At 52.5% G+C, this 15979-nt stretch overlaps 2 protein-coding genes across 2 annotated transcripts; one reads left to right on the top strand and one right to left on the bottom strand.

Annotated features, from left to right (window-relative positions):
- Positions 1 to 604: 604 nt before the first annotated feature.
- Positions 605 to 3891, bottom strand: PSME2 (proteasome activator subunit 2). The gene is made up of 11 exons (XM_005904910.3): positions 3754 to 3891; positions 3408 to 3440; positions 2909 to 2971; positions 2578 to 2664; positions 2457 to 2487; positions 2273 to 2370; positions 1654 to 1722; positions 1434 to 1501; positions 1206 to 1260; positions 823 to 909; positions 605 to 732 (listed from the first exon to the last, which is right to left on the bottom strand). The coding sequence occupies exons 1-11, from the start codon at positions 3799 to 3801 to the stop codon at positions 652 to 654; spliced, it is 720 nt and encodes a 239-aa protein (XP_005904972.1). The 5' UTR covers positions 3802 to 3891; the 3' UTR covers positions 605 to 651.
- A 767-nt stretch (positions 3892 to 4658) lies between these two features.
- RNF31 (ring finger protein 31) lies at positions 4659 to 15974 on the top strand. The gene is made up of 21 exons (XM_070377435.1): positions 4659 to 5056; positions 5143 to 5289; positions 5418 to 5573; positions 5797 to 5856; positions 5960 to 6035; positions 6266 to 6437; positions 6926 to 7313; positions 7489 to 7779; positions 8248 to 8496; positions 8596 to 8781; positions 8893 to 9099; positions 11635 to 11808; positions 11892 to 11990; positions 12084 to 12173; positions 13617 to 13731; positions 13823 to 13941; positions 14208 to 14321; positions 14462 to 14519; positions 15162 to 15258; positions 15550 to 15718; positions 15831 to 15974. The coding sequence occupies exons 1-21, from the start codon at positions 4865 to 4867 to the stop codon at positions 15882 to 15884; spliced, it is 3213 nt and encodes a 1070-aa protein (XP_070233536.1). The 5' UTR covers positions 4659 to 4864; the 3' UTR covers positions 15885 to 15974.
- Positions 15975 to 15979: the final 5 nt, after the last annotated feature.

Genomic DNA, 15979 nt, shown 5'->3' with positions numbered 1-15979 from the left:
TCCAGGTCACCTCTATCTCCTCCCTCCCCCTTCTCTTCTCTACTTAACTCTTGTGAATCTCTTTGGGTGTTCCGGGCTGTGGAGAACACTTAGGGAACTGATTACTGGCTAGACTGGTCTCTCTCCTTTTGACTCCCCCTGCTCTCCTGGTCACCTCTATCTCTTTCCTCCCTCCTCTCTTCTCTGTGTAACTCCGTGAACCTCTCTGAGTGTTCCAGACTGTGGAAAGCAGAAAGGGAATTGATTACTGGCTAGATTGCGCTCTCCCCTTTTGATTCCCCCTCTTCTCCTGGTCACCTCTATCTCCCTCCTCCCTCTTCTCTTCTCCATGTAACTCTGTGAACCTCTCTAGGTGTCCCTCACTGTGGAGAATCTTTTCATCATTAACCTAGATATTTTATCATCAGTGCTGTATGGATGGAGAAGTCTTGAGGCTACTGTAAGAGTACTGGAGTGGATTGCCATTTCCTTCTCCAGGGGGTCTTCCTGACCCAGGGATCAAACCTGGGTCTCCTACATTGCAGGGAGATTCTTTACCATCTGAGCCCCAAGAGAAGCCCAGGTGACAGTACATGTTTTTTGAATGAAAGACACACACCAGAGGTTATCTACACAAAGTATAGGTCATTTATTTCCCTTCTAACCCTGGGCTCAGTACATAGATGGCTTCTCTTCACCCTTTGGGTTGACAATTTTCTCCAGGTTGCTGCTGATAATATGGTAAAGCTCAGCCTGGAAGAAGGCCAGAGGACAACAGTCAGTTTCTTGGCCTTTCCCCTGCCTCCCTCATCCACCTCCCTTAAGGGCTTACTCCAGACTCACATAGAAAGCTCTCAGGTCCAGCACCATGGCCCTGAGGTCCCCATAGACTGCCTCATCTCGTTCGTGCACCAGGGCCCGGTAGTCCATCTGGGATGTGAGAAGCAAAGCTGAGTCAGCCCCATAGAAGGGTGGGATATTAGTCTCATTTGCTCATATAGGGAATAGGTAACTTGAAGAATGAACCCCTTCTCAGCCAAGATATGGGATCACACAGGATCAGAGAAAGGGGTCAAGGTTTGTGAAGCCCAAATCAGTTTTCCTGGCTTAATATACTCCACATTGGAAAGGTCATAAACAAGACAAAGAGGACCTCTATCCCCACTTCCTCATCCGGCCCCACCCCAGCCAGCCTCAGCTAAAAGGCAGGTAGACTATGTACTTACTACATGGGTCTCCTTAGATGCCTTGGCCACAGCATCCCCACGTTCTGAGAAGTACCTGCCAGAAGCAAGAGGAATAACCACAGGAATGACTATTCTGAGAGAGAGAGAGAGAGAGTCCCTCAGACCCTTCCCAAAGCCCTGCTACATCCCAGTGGGCATGCTCAGCTTTGGGCATGTCCAAATAAATGTCCTTGCAGACCCCCATACTAGCCCTCCAACTGTTCTCACTTGGAAATAGTCGTCTGGAAGGCTTCCACTTTGGTCTTGACTGCATTTACCCTCTCCAACACCTTTTCCTGTGGTGACAAAAGAGATGGGAGGCAAAGAAAACACTTCATCTCCCTCCTTCGCTCACTATCTCCCACCTCCTCCTGGTTCATGTCCAGCTCCTGTCCCTTTCTCTCCAAGTCTCTCCCTGCTTTCAGCATCCTCACATACCCTTTCTTACCTGGATTGCCACCCCAAAGTCATTTCCATCCTCAATTTTGGGGATCAGGTGCTGGATCCATGTGATCACCTACATTAAAAGATATCATGTAGGAATCATTCAACAAACTCTCTGTTCTTATTACTGCTACTTCCTAATAAACCTACATTTAACTGAGTACTTATTATATGCCAGGCACTGTGCTATGTATTATATATCTCATTTAATCTTCACAACAAACTTTCAAGGTAAATATTCTTATTGTACCCACTCAACAGATGAAAAAACTGAGTCACAGGATGTCTAAGTGACTTACTTTAAGTAACCAGCTAGGTAAGTGATAGAGTCAGGATTTGAACCAAGGCAGTCTCCCTCTAGTGCCTAAGTTCTTAAACCAGCTCACTATATCATAGCACCTGTGCTGCATACCTGGTACAGCAGTAGGTTCAGAGGTTATGGAGGTGGATACAGCACCATCTGACTTGGGGATGTGATCAACATTGTGATAAACAAAAGGTATCTAAACACAAGGCACAGAAGGAAGCTTCCTAATTGGGGAATAAGTTCCTGAATGAAGGACTTGAGTATCTAGGGCCTGGCCTTGCTTGTCTTCTCTATGTCCCCCAGTTCCCAGGCTTACCAGAATGCATTTTTCTTTGAGAGTCCAGACTTCTGGCTTAACCAGGGCAAGCAAGGCCAGAACCTTCTCATTCCCAGGGAGAAAGCCGCACTTAGGGACTGTGAGAAAGAGGGGATTTAGACCCTTTCTCATCCAGCAGTCAATGTGCCATTTCCCTTTCCCTAGCCACCTCTTCCTCTTTTACCTTCTTTCTTCTCCTGCTTATCTGTTTCCATCTAAGGGAAAAAGGGGAAAAGTAGCGGAGGTTGGAGGGCCATCATTTACACAGCGTTTATAGCCAGAGCCCTACACCCTGAGTGCCTCACCTCATCATCCTTGGGTGGGGGGTCTGGAATCGGGATGTCCAGTGGGGCCCGGAGAGAATTCAGGTCAGTCACATTGAAAGAGTCCTCCTGCATAGAGCTCATTGTCAGGGGCTGCCCAGCCTCTTCCCCCTCAACCTGGGTCACAGACTTCCCTTCATACATCACACCCACCCTCTGCCTCGGAACCTAGGCTCAGGCTTCATGTTATTCTAATGTTCCCAGTCTACCACTTACAACTGTATTCTGCATTCAGAATGCAGTTGTTAGCTAGAGAGAGTGGATGAAGAGGAGAGAGGCCTTGGGATGGGCAGGAGGAGTTCACACTACTTACTTGCAAGAGCTGATTAAGGTATATGATTTTCTGAGGCAAGAATCTGTAGAGGAATTCCTCAGCCTGTGGGTTATATTGCAACGGTCAGAATCACAGAAGACATTCAGTGAGATGTCTGAGAAGTGGGACTGGAAGGGCCCTTGGAAATCATTGACTCTAACATTTACAAATGAGGGAACTGAAGCCCTGAAAAGTGAAGGGACTTGCCCAAGCTGGGACGCAGCAGAATCAAGAATTGTGGTATTCATTCCTACTTTGGGGCCATGGCTTTTCCCTCCACACCAAAAGAAGGGAGAGGAAGTGACGGAACTGAGGACGGTTTTAAGAGAGGTCAAAGTAAAAGTAGAGATCAACAATTAAGAGCTTATCTTGGGTGAAGGTTTGATAAAGTAGGGCACGGGGCGAGGGTGGGTTTGGGGACCAGTCTGAGAAGTTGCAACCCTCAAGTATTGGCTTTAGATTCTGGGTTAAATCGCTTGAATCCTGAAGATTTACTTACCTCCTGGAAAAGATTTTGCCTGAAGACGTCCACCTGCACAGAGAGCAGTACCCGGATGTCGGTTAAGGGTCTCGGTTGTCCAGAGTAAGATCCCACCCTCAATGGGATGCCCTCCAACTTGGCTCAGTTCTTTCGCACCACAAGCCAAATTTCCCTGGAAACCTATGCTCAGTGCAGAGATAGTCCAGAGAGCAGGTGGTATCTGTAATCCCCCGGGGCAGAAGTGAAAGCACTTAGAGAGCTTGGGAGATTTCTCTGGTGCGGCCTCGTTCCCCCGGAGCACCCAGTCCGGCCTCCGTTCAGAGGGGCTCCTCGGCCCCTTCCTGGCCTCCCGGCCCGCCGTTACCTGTTTGAGGGCTTCCCCGCTCAGGCGCACCCCGCAAGGTTTGGCCATGCTGCTCCAGTTGCTGCTAGATCTCCGGTCCCCCAGTTCGCCGCCTGGGCTTTCGCTTTCACTCCCGACGTCCAGGCCCGCCCCCCTCAGCCCCGCCCCTTTCCTTCTTTTCCCCCTCCCCCTGGAAGGCAGCAAACCGTAGGGAGCCCCTCTGCCATTCTCAGCCTGTGCGAGTAGGAGAGGCGGTGCCGACTGGTCACAAGCCCAGGGGCTGCCCGGGGGAGGGGCTAGGACAAGTGGAACAGGCGGAGATTGAACAGGGGCTGTCTCTCGAAGGGGAGAGGCTTAGAGGGAAGGGAAAGGACCGCCCAAGAATAGTCAGGGTTGGTGTAGGGATGAGAAGGGTGGGAGAGTGGGAAAGGGGGTGCTCAGTGGTGTGGCTCCCCCAGGAAGGCTCGACTGCGGGCAAGGGTCAGAGAGGGATCAGAGTGAGTGGGAGAAGTAGTAGGAGGGAGACAGGATAGAGGATATGGAAGAAGGAGAGGGGGCTTCCTCCTGAAGGGCCCTGTATCTTCAAGACTGACAGAGGGGCTTGACGGGCTCAGGCTGGCCAGAGTTGAGTCCCCAGCTGAGTGGGATTTCCTCAGTGGGGTGCGGATAGAGAGGAGGACTTTGAGGGGAATAAAGTAACCCCGCACCGGGAGCTACCCGGAGAAGGGTGGAACCAGCCTGGACCAAAGAGGGGAAGCGACCTAGAACGAGGTTTATTGCCTAGGCGCTCTGGGGGAGGAGCCAGGGACTATTTACCATTATAATTGGCTGGGTCTTCATGGTCACGCCCCCTGACTTCCTGGCCCCACCCCATCTGAAGTTTAAACCCCTCCCGTTCCCCTGAATTTGGGTCTCAATCCCGCCCTCTTTCCTAGTACTTCCTGTTCCCGCTAACCCTGGCATGGGGCCCGGGGCCGAAGAGTGACCGTGGTCTGAGTGACCCGGGGCGTCCGCACCGACCAGGGTCGGGCCGGGGAAGCCAGACCCCAGACGCTCCGGGCGGTGCTCGGGCCGTGCACAGCCTGCGCCCGGTCCAGTTTGGCAGCGGGCCGGGGCTGACTCCTGTCTCAGGATGCCGGGGGAGGAGGAGAAGCGGGCCTTCCTGGAGGCCCGCGAGGAGCTGGCGAGCGCCCTGAGGAGGGATTCCGGGCAGGCCTTTACGCAGGAGCAGCTCTGGCCGCTACTGGGCACCTCTCTGCCGCCAGAAGCCCGTTACCTGCAGCTGGATGCTGCACGCCTGGTCCGCTGCAACGCTCATGGGGAGGTGAGGCCCGCCCCGGCTCGGGAGGAGGACAGAGGACCTGAGGCTGGGCCGGGGCTCACAGCTCTCTGCTCTCTGACTGCTCCCAGCCCCGAAACTACCTCAACACTCTCTCCACGGCCCTGAATATCCTGGAGAAATATGGCCGCAACCTCCTAAGCCCTCAGAGGCCTCGGTACTGGCGCGGGGTCAAGTTTAATAACCCTGTCTTTCGTTCTACGGTGGATGCTGTGCAGGTGAAGCCCCTGAGCCCCTAATGGGAGTAGGACTAATGGGACTTAGCCTTGGCTGGGAGTTGGCTAGAAGTCCCAGCCCTATTGGGAAGGGGGCCTGCTGGGCGGTAACTGGTTTGCCTGTGTGGTAGGGGGGCCGGGATGTTCTGCGATTGTATGGCTACACAGAGGAGCAGCCAGATGGGTTGAGCTTTCCTGAAAGGCAGGAGGAGCCGGATCAGCGGCAAGTTGCTACAGTCACACTGGAAGTACTGCTGCTTCGGACAGAGCTCAATCTGTTGTTACAGGTAAGGTATCTCTGGTCCTGAGGACTTAAGCACCAGAGCTGGGGAGACTAGCCTAACAACAAAGCCAGTCTGGGGACTCTCATACTGCTGAATCACAGGCATAGTCCCCACGGTAACTTGGGATCTCTCTGTTCTTTTCACTCTGAATGTTGGGAGACCAGGGCTTTGAGGGAGGGTCTTGTTCTAAGGCTATAGGTGGGAACTCTTCTCATCTTGTTTGCAGAATGCTCATCCAAAACCGCAAGCACTGGAGCAGCTGCTGAAAGACAAGGTTGAAGATGATGTAAGGAAGGCAGGAATGGGGCTTTGGGGCCTGATGAACAAAGGAAACCTGTTGTGGGCCTGTGTCCCCAAGCCCTTACTCATTCCCTGTCCTTTTTCCACAGCTACTGCAGCTCTCAGAGTTTGCCCCCTTACTGAGAGAGATTGCTCCCAGCCCCCTCACCATACCCTCTGCTGCAGGTATTATTGTTATGTATTAGGGGGAAGGAGTGCTAGTAGATCATGTTGATAGAAATTTCCTCTTTCTTCTTGATTATCTCCCTTTCTTTTAAAAAAGAGATTAAGATTGTTTCTTTGGGTAGAAAGATGTGTTGAAAAGTAGTCTGTGATTTGTTTCCCTCCACAGCTGATTCAAATGTAACCTGGTCTTTTTTAGAAAGATACTCTGTTCTTTGTCTCCCATTCTCCAGGCTCCACTCCTGCTCCCTGCTTCCTCTGTGGTTCTGCCCCAGGCACGCTCCACTGCTCAGCCTGTAAACAGGCCTTGTGTCTAACTTGTGATCGCCTCTTCCACGGACACCCAGAACGTGCACATCACCATCGCCAGACCCTGCATGGAGCCCCTCAGGCCGTCCACCCCAGGTGCGAGAGAGATCTTCTTTTCTGAGTGGGAGCAAAATTGAGAGAACTTAATATTCCTTGAATCTACTGTGTGCTGGATTTTGTGCTAAAGACTGTTTCATAGATGCCAAGCAGCTGGCTCCTGCCCTTCAGGAGATCATAGACATGCATACCAAGCAAGATATACATACCAGTCATAGCAAAATAGATTGTCATGGTGTGCGAATAGGTAGTGGGAGGATGCACCCTCGTCAGAAGGATCAGCTCAATCAGTTGGCAGTATTTTAAGTGTCTAATAGGGGTGAGGCTGAGATATTTACCAGGCAGACCTGAACTTTAAGCTGTCATTTCACTGATGAATAGGCTATGAGTGTGCGAATGTTCCAGGCAGAGAGGATAACATGTGCAAAGGCCAGAGCCATGTGCTGTCCTGCAGGGTATGAGGGGGGCCCATGGGTAAGAGGCCTAGGCAACCCCCTCAGCAGGCCATGTCTATTTATCCATTACAGCCTACCTGCCTCAGCTCCACCACGGCCTCAGCCAGCCTCCGGGCCGACCCTGGGAGACAGCTCTTTTTCTCCCCCCGATCCTGCAAGTGCCCGTCTGCTCTGGCCCTGTTCTGCTTGTGCCCTATTAAATGAACCTTGGGCAGTACTTTGTGTGGCCTGTGATCGGCCCCGAGGCTGTAAGGGTTTGGGTCCGGGAATCGAGGGTCCCCAAGGAACTGGGGGCCTAGAACCTGAGCTTTCTCGGGGTCACTGGGCCTGCCAGAGCTGCACCTTTGAGAACGAGGCTGCGGCCGTGCTGTGTGCCATATGTGAGCGACCTCGGCTGGCTCAGCCTCCCAGCTTGGTGGTGGATTCTCAGGATTCCGGCATTTGCCTGAAGCCCCTTCAGGTATCTTGTTCCTGGCCTTCTCATCTCTTTATTTACATCTGTTACCACAGGCCATTCTCTAACTTCTTCATCCTCTGTTTTCCCTTAGTTCCCCGGTATCTTCCCCCAAGCTTCCTATATTTCCATTTTGAGCCTTAGCCACCCTTTGATAGGATAATTCTTTCTGCCTTTCCAGCAGGGGGATACTGTGCTTTCCCCTGTCCAGACTCCAGCGTGGTACTGTATTCACTGTACCTTCTGCAACTCGGGCCCTGGCTGGGTATGTGCTATGTGCAACCGGACCAGCAGCCCCGTCCCAGTACAGCAGACCCCCCAGCCCCATGCCAGCTCTTTGGAAGAGCGACACCCTGAACCAGGGCCTCCACGACCCCTCCATGCCCCCGTGACTAGTTCCTGTGGGGACCTTGAGAAGCAGCGCCAAGACAAGATGAGGGAAGAAGGACTCCAGCTGGTGCTCAAGATCCGGGTGAGGACGTGGGCCTGGGATGAGCTTGTCGGGGAAGGGAAAGGCTGCAGTTGATTGATGGGCGTTCTCAAAACCTGTCATTGTCAGCAGCAGCTGCCTGAACCCTTCCCCCACGGCAGGTATCAGACTGTGCACTGCTCACATGATCCATCGTCTCAAGCACTGTCAGCATTTTGTTTCAGGCTAAGGGGGGGATGGGCTTCCCTGGTGGTTCAGACGGTAAAGCGTCTGTCTACAATGCGGGAGATCCGGGTTCGATCCCTAGGTTGGGAAGATCCCCTGGAGAAGGCAATGGCAACCCACTCCAGTACTCTTGCCTGGAAAATCCCATGGACCGAGGAGCCTGGTAGGCTACAGTCCATGGGGTCACAAAGAGTAGGACATGACTGAGCAACTTTACTTCTTCAAGGGGGGGATGGAGTGTGCCCTTCCTGATGGGCTCTCTATCTGAGCGGGGCTGTTTCTTAGGAAGGGGAAGCTGGAGGCGCCTGTCCAGAGGAGGTCTTCTCGGCTCTACAGTACTCGGGCACCGAAGTGCCCCTGCAGTGGCTGCGCTCAGAGCTGCCGTACGTGCTGGAGATGGTGGCTGAGCTGGCTGGACAGCAGGACCCGGGGCTGGGCGCCTTTTCCTGTCAGGAGGCCCGGAAGGCCTGGCTGGATCGTCATGGCAACCTGGATGAAGCTGTGGAAGAGTGTGTGAGGACCCGGCGGAGGAAGGTATAGCAGCCCTACTGGAGGTGAGGCAGGGTTGAGGGCTGTGGATCTAAGAGCCTCTCACGCTCTGATTCACTGCTTCTCGCCCCTCCCAACTCACAGGTGCAGGAGCTCCGGTCCCTGGGCTTCGAGCCTGAGGAAGGGTCTCTTCAAGCCTTATTCCAACATGGGGGTGATGTGGCACGAGCCCTGACTGAGCTACAGCGCCAGCGCCTGGAGCCCTTCCATCAGCGCCTCTGGGACAGTGGCCCTGAGCCCACCCCTTCCTGGGATGGGCCAGATAAGCAGGTGCTGGAAGGAGGTGAAGAGCCCACTTAGTAGGGCTGAGGGCAGGCTGAAGGGTAGGCTCCCTGGGGTCTGACAGCCACTTCTTCCCTTTCCGCCTGAATCGCCTTGCAGAGCCTGGTCAGACGGCTTTTGGCAGTCCACTCACTCCCCAGCTGGGGCCGGGCAGAGCTGGCGCTGGCGCTGCTGCAGGAAACACCTAGAAACTATGAGTTGGGGGACGTGGTGGAGGCTGTGAGGCAGAGCCAGGACCGGGCCTTCCTGCGCCGCTTGCTTGCCCAGGAGTGTGCCGTGTGCAGCTGGGCCCTGCCCCGCAACCGGGTGAGTCTCCACTGCCTCCAGCCTTAGAATCGCTCTGTTCCCTTTGGGCCTCCCCTCTACCCCGGGTCCTGTCTCTCATGTTGTCTTTTGCTCTGCAGTTGCCCATGTGCCCCTGAAGGCTTCTGGGAAGGGGAGAGCAGGAATAGGCCACCTCTCTCTCTTTTTCTTTTTAATGTTCTATTATGGGAAATTTCAAGTATGCAATAGTAGAGAAAATTGTATAAGAAATTCAGCCTCCCTCCCTCCACTATGTATTCATCATCACGCTTCAACCATTATTAATGTATGGCCAATCTTTACTTATCTACACAGGATTATTTTGAAGCAAATCTCAGACATCAGATAGTTCACCTGTAATATTTTCATATCTATCTCTAAAAGATAAAACTCTGTGAAAATACAAGCACAAATGCCACTGTCACGCCAACAAAAATTACCAGTAATTCTTTAATGTCCTGATCAAATACCCGTTTGGTAGGGATAGGCCCCTCTTATCTCCTGAGCCCCTTCTAACTTAACTCTAGGTCAGAAGTGGCAGTTCTTTGGCCAAATACAGCCCAGGTTAGTTAGGCTGGCTCTGTGTTTTTGTTTGTTTTTACTTTTTATTTTAAAATAATTGTAGGCTCACAGAAAGTTGTAAAAATAGTACAGTCGTGTGTGCTCTACCCACCTCCCAATGGTAATATCTTATACAATTGTAGTGTAGTGTCAGGACCAAGAAATAAATATTGGTACAACGTTAGCTAGACTGCAGACCTTGTTCATTTTGTTCGTGGACGTGGATGTTTGTTATTCAGTCACCAAGTTGTGTCCAACTCTTTGCAACCCCCTGGGCTACGGCACACCATGCCTCCCCGTCCCTCACCCATCTCCCAGAGTTCGCCCAAGTTCATGTCCATTGAATCAGTGACGCTATCCAACCATCTCATCCTCTGTCATCCTCTTCTCCTTCTGCCTTCAATCTTTCCCAGCATCAAGGTCTTTTCCAATGAATCTGCTGTTCACATCAGGTGGCCAAAGTATTGGAGCTTCAGCTTTAGCATCAGTCCTTCCATTGAGTATTCAGGATTGATTTCCTTTAAGATTGACTGCTTTGATCTCCTTGCTGTCCAAGGGACCCACCCTCAAGAGTCTTCTCTAGCACCACAGTTTGAAAACATCAATTCTTTGGTGCTCAGCCTTCTTTATGGTCCAGCTCATATCTGTACACGACTACTGGAAAGACTATAGCTTTGACTATACAGACCTTCGTTGGCAAAGTGATGTCTTCGCTTTTTAATACACTGTCTAGGTTTTTCATAGACAGAGAAGCAATCATCTTCTAATTTCATGGCTGTGGTCACCATCCACACTGATTTTCGAACCCAAGAAGAGGAAATCTGTTACTGCTTCCACCTTTTCCCCTTCTATTTGCCATGAAGTGATGCGACCGAATGCCATGATCTTAGTTTTTTTAATATTGCGTTTTAAGCTGGCTTTTTCACTCCCCTCTTTCACTCATGAAAAGGCTCTCTAGTTCCTTTTCACTTTCTGCCATTAAAGAGGTATCATCTGCATATCTGAGGTTGTTGACATTTCTTCTGGTTTATGTGTGTACTTGTGTGCAATTTTATCTCACATGTAGATTCATGTAACCACCACTACAATCAAGATATCACAAAAGAACCCCCTTGTGCTACAGCTTTATAGTTGTAACCTTCTTCCCCTCCTCCTGTCATATAGCAACCACTAGTCTGTTCTCCCGGAGAAGGCAATGGCACCCCACTCCAGTATTCTTGCCTGGAAAATCCCATGGATGGAGGAGCCTGGTGGGCTGCAGTCCATGGGGTCGCTAAGAGTTGGACACAACTGAGCGACTTCCCTTTCACTTTTCACTTTCATACATTGGAGAAGGAAATGGCAACCCACTCCAGTGTTCTTGCCTGGAGAATCCCAGGAATGAGGGAGCCTGGTGGGCTGCCATCTGTGGGGTCGCACAGAGTCAGACATGACTGAAGCGACTTAGCAGCAGCAGCAGCAGCAGCAGCAGTCTGTTCTCCATTGCTATAGTTTTATCATTTCAAGGATGTTTGTATGTTTGCTTTTTGTGGCCATGCCACATGGCTTATAGGATCTCAGTTCCCCAACCAGGAATTGAACCCAGGTGCTCAGCAGTGGAAGTGTGGAATCCTAACCACTGGACCACCAGGGAATACCCCCCCTCCCTTTTTTCCTTTTTAATTAATGTTTGGGTTTTTTTTAATTTTATTTTCTATTGGAGTGTGGTTGTTTTACAATGTTGTGCTAGTTTCAGGTGTACAGCACAGAAGAGTGATTCAGTTATCATGTGTTTGCTTTTAATTGACTGAGGATGCCTTTAGAGTGTCTTCTTCCATTTACATTAGGTCTCACCATTGTCTGCTTTTTTTCCATCTGAAGGTCTTCAGACATTTAGGTTGCCTGACCAGTTGTAGCAGACACCAGGCCACTGCCCCTCCCACCGGCTGGCAGCTGTAGCTTCTGACCCCTCCCCTCCCATCCTCTCCCCTCCACCAGATGCAGTCCCTGACCTCCTGTGAGTGCACCATCTGCCCCGACTGCTTCCGCCAGCACTTCACCATCGCCTTGAAGGAGAAGCACATTACAGATATGGCGTGCCCTGGATGTGGCCGCCCCGACCTCACCGATGACACCCAGCTGCTCGGCTACTTCTCCACCCTCGACATCCAGGTAGGGCAGTCCCTCGGACTCCGGGTGCCCTGGGCTTTGAACAGGAGCCTTGCCCACCCGCCACTTTGGCATCCTGTCCCCAGCTTCGAGAGAGCCTAGAGCCAGATGCCTATGCACTATTCCACAAGAAGCTGACGGAGGGCGTGCTCATGCGGGACCCCAAGTTCTTGTGGTGTGCCCAGGTCAGTGGGCTGCCCAGAGTTGCTGACCGGAAGGAGGGGTGGGGAGTAGCACGCGGTCAGGCCTTAGATAGCTTTATGCTCTTGCACCCACAGTGTTCCTTTGGCTTCATATACGAGCGTGAGCAGCTGGAAGCAACATGTCCCCAGTGTCAACAGACCTTCTGTGTGCGCTGTAAGCGCCAGGTGAGGCACGTCTAACCTTTTGGAATACCTGCTGAGCCACTGCAGGTGCTGTGTTAGGCTCGGGGTTTGCTACAGAACAGAACAGACAAGCTCTCTGGTCTCAAAGAGCTTACAGACTAGCAAGGGAGGGAGGGGGCAAGGTTGAGGAAGGGAGTGAGAACAGAAGTATATACATCACCTTGTGTTCTATGAAGAAAACAAATAGGAGTCTGAGGTCAGGAATAACAGGGTGGACCTACCTGGTACATGGGATTGGGAGGTTAGATAAGTCTTCTCTAAAATGGCTTGATTTAGGAAATTCCCTGGTGGTCCAGTGGTTAAGAATCCGCCCTGCAATCAGGGGTTCAGTCTCTGGTCGGGGGACTAAGATCCCACATGCTTTGAGGCATCTGAGCCTATGCGCCACAATTAGAGCCCCAGTGGCTTGCCACAACTAAGACCCATCAAAGCCAAAAGTAAATCAATATTTAGAAATAAATGAAATGGCTTAATTTAAGCTCAGGCCTGAAAATTTAAAAGTCAACTATGCAAAAAGTATTCGAGAGAGAAAGAACAAAACACAGAAAGGCCAAAATCCAAAAAAGTGTTGTATGTCTGGAGCCTCAAGAGCAAGGGCGAGAGTGCCAGGTGGTCCCAGAGGAGCTGGCTGCCAGGTCAGGAGAGGTCATGATGAGGCCGAGTGAGGAGGGCATTGGCCTTTCATTCTCTGTTTTGGCTGTGCCATGGGTCATGTAAGATCTTAGTTCCCCAGTTAGGCATCGAACTTGCACCCTGTGCAGTAGAAGTGTGGAGTCTGAAGCACCGGACCACCAGGGAAGTCTCAGGTCCTTTCATTCTAAGACTGAACAAGGGGTTGTGCGCTCTCATGTACCTTTAAAATGTTGAATATTTGAATGGATTCCTGGTCTGAGTGATCCCAATAAAATTGGCTGTTTATTCTTCATAAAAAAGGTTAAATATTTGATACCAAAAATTTGCGTCTGTCTTATGAAACACAATAATAAAGTGAACACCTGCCACCCTACCTCCAAACTTCCAAGCTAGAACACTCCCAGTGCAGTTGAAGCTGCCTGATGTGTGCATTCAGAGGCACACTGGCTGCCGGGTGGAGGCTGAACCACAGCGGAGCAGGAGTGGAGGCAGAGAGACTGGTCATCAAGGCAAGCAATCAAGGCGAGACCTGACCTGGCCTGGAGTAAAGGTGGTCAGAGTAGGGATAAAGAAAAGGGGAGCTGGGCTGGAGTGACAGAAATGAGACTTGCTGGTGAATGTGTCAGGTGTAAAGAGATGAGAGAACCAAGGCTGGCCCTGCAGTTTGGTGTTGGAGCACAGGGTGGATGGCAGAGCTGTACACTGAGTCAGGGCCCTCTGGATCTGAGTGGGGTGGCCAGCAAGAAGGGCCTGGCATGGAGCTTTCATGGGAAGCTTGCTTCCTTCTGGCAGTGGGAGGAGCAGCACCGAGGCCGGAGCTGTGAAGATTTCCAGAACTGGAAACGCACCAATGACCCAGAATACCAAGCCCAGGGCTTGGCGATGTACCTTCAGGAAAATGGCATAGGTAAGGTGCCCAGTAATCTCTCATTGCGTAGAATGACACTCTTCCTGGGGCCTGAGGAGCAGCCCCGACCCTGACCTGCTGACCCTTGCAGACTGCCCCAAGTGCAAGTTCTCGTACGCACTGGCCCGGGGAGGCTGCATGCACTTTCACTGCACCCAGTGCCGCCACCAGTTCTGCAGTGGCTGCTACAGTGCCTTTTACGCCAAGAATGTGAGCCCCCAGGACTGGGATGGAAGGGGTAGCAGGGTGGGGCTCCCATGAGGAGGGGTGGAGGCAGTGGAGGAGCAGCCCAGGGGAAGAGGAGACCAGGGCGGGTGAGGTCAAGGACCTCTCTCTGTCCCCTCCCCGCTTCTGCTTGCTCCAGACCCTCCAATGTCTCCATCTCCCCCACCCCTATACCCCTCATGCAGGGGTTCCTGAGAGGCCAGGACCCCAACAGTTTCCAACTGCCCCTCTCCTATCTGGGTTTCCACCAGAAATGTCCAGACCCTAACTGCAGGGTGAAGAAGTCCCTGCACGGCCACCACCCCCGAGACTGCCTCTTCTACCTGCGGGACTGGTCTGCTGTCCGGCTGCAAAAGCTACTTCAGGTCGGGTGGCCAACTTGGCTGGTTTGCCAGCTGCCCAGGAGAGGAGGCAGGGTGTAGGGTGGCAGGAAGGGAAAGGTCAGACGTGGAGAAATCAGCAGGTTGGCATCCAGGGAAACTAACTCCCATCCTTCTGTCCTCAGGACAATAATGTCATGTTCAACACAGAACCCCCAGTGGGGGCCCGGGCAGTGCCCGGAGGTGAGTGTCGGGACAGGCCTGGGAGGAGGGGCTGGCTCCCGCAGTGTGATGGATGAAGGGGGGCTTGGGTGTGGGGTTGAACCAGGATGCAGAGCCCGTCCTGTGCCTGCTTGCTGTGTCCTCTGGTGAGTCAGCCTCCCTGGGCTTGCTTCTTCCTCTGTGAAGCGGGCTCGTGTCCAACGTACAGCCCAGCTGTTTTATGTAAGGCCACATTCAAGCACCTGGTACCTTGATGCTAATTTTATTCTCCCATTCCCAAAGGATAGTGATTCATTAATTAACTCAATGCCTATTTAATGAGACTTACTAGTTGCACTGTTTTAGGTTCTGTGAGGACAACAGAAAAGATGTTACATGTGATTCTAATGTATCCCACTTCTCACCATCTACATGGAGTGAGACTTTCACAGAATAAGCTAACCTTGTAAGAGCTTAGCTAAACGCAAGGACAGCAGATCCCTGCTTCTGTATCACAAGTGGTCTGCATAGTGGCATCTGTTTCCCAACGCCCCCCCTGCCCCGCCCCCGTTAGAGCAGGGACTCCTCTCCTCAGTCCTCTTCCAGAGGCCGCCTCCCACGTTCTCCTGGGCCTTTGTGGTCAGTGGCCTCTTCCAGGCAAAGGGTCCCTTCCCTTTTCCCTAGGTGGCTGTCGAGTGATGGAGCAGAAGGAAGTTCCCAACGGGTTCCGGGACGAAGCCTGTGGCAAGGAGACTCCCGCTGGCTATGCTGGCCTCTGCCAGTGAGTGCCAGGCGGGGCATGGAGCTTGGTGTTGCGGGGAGAACTGGGGGTGTGCCTGGGCAGAGAAGTGGGCCTCTGGGAGTAGTGCGTCCTGTGAGAAGTGGGAGGGAGGGGGCCCTCCAGGCAAGGGCACGGCAGGCAGCACGCACAGGTTGGCAAGTGCCTACAAGAGCAACAGGTGAGGGGCGTCCATCTGGTTCTTCTGAGTACGCTAGTGCCCAGCATGGTGCTCAGCTCACTCAGTTAAAATCAGCCAAACAGAACAAATGTTCTACCCTTTCATCTCCCCAGGGCGCACTACAAAGAGTATCTTGTGAGCCTCATCAACGCCCATTCACTGGACCCAGCCACCCTGTATGAACTGGAAGAACTGGAGACAGCTGCCGAGCGCTACCTGCACGTGCGCCCCCAGGCGCTGCCCGGGGAGGACGCCCCCACCTACCACGCCCGCCTGTTACAGGTGAAGCCTCCCCACCAGCCTTGCCTCTGACTCCACTCTCTAGGAGTCCCCTTTCCAGCCTGTGTCTGAGTCCCAGGCTTCCAGCATCATCGTCTTCTCTCTCTTTCTGCAGAAGCTGATAGAAGAGGTGCCCTTGGGACAGAGTATCCCCCGCAGGAGGAAGTAGCTGAGGGCGAGGGTCCCAAAGAGGGGCCTGTGGTTCGACTCCCACAGGAACAACTCCAGCACCAATAAAGAGGCATTTCCTTGCCCAGGCTTCTT

Source organism: Bos mutus, chromosome 10 (assembly GCF_027580195.1).
Source record: "Bos mutus isolate GX-2022 chromosome 10, NWIPB_WYAK_1.1, whole genome shotgun sequence".
NCBI classification, from domain to species: domain Eukaryota; kingdom Metazoa; phylum Chordata; class Mammalia; order Artiodactyla; family Bovidae; genus Bos; species Bos mutus.
Note: the sequence above shows the minus strand (reverse complement) of the source record. Positions and strands in the feature narration are given on the sequence as shown.

What these genes read in the sequence shown, in the direction of transcription:
- PSME2 (XM_005904910.3), bottom strand. Translation starts at nt 3,801, where the DNA reads ATGGCCAAACCTTGCGGGGTGCGCCTGAGCGGGGAAGCCCTCAAACAG. An exon ending in TAAGCAGGAGAAGAAAGAAG is followed by an intron (nt 2,371 to 2,456) that starts GTAAAAGAGGAA and finishes TCTTTCTCACAG; the next exon opens with TCCCTAAGTGCGGCTTTCTC. An exon ending in TGGACCTGAGAGCTTTCTAT is followed by an intron (nt 733 to 822) that starts GTGAGTCTGGAG and finishes GCCTTCTTCCAG; the next exon opens with GCTGAGCTTTACCATATTAT.
- RNF31 (XM_070377435.1), top strand. Translation starts at nt 4,865, where the DNA reads ATGCCGGGGGAGGAGGAGAAGCGGGCCTTCCTGGAGGCCCGCGAGGAG. An exon ending in GGGCCCTGCCCCGCAACCGG is followed by an intron (nt 9,100 to 11,634) that starts GTGAGTCTCCAC and finishes CCCCTCCACCAG; the next exon opens with ATGCAGTCCCTGACCTCCTG. An exon ending in TCTCCACCCTCGACATCCAG is followed by an intron (nt 11,809 to 11,891) that starts GTAGGGCAGTCC and finishes TCCTGTCCCCAG; the next exon opens with CTTCGAGAGAGCCTAGAGCC.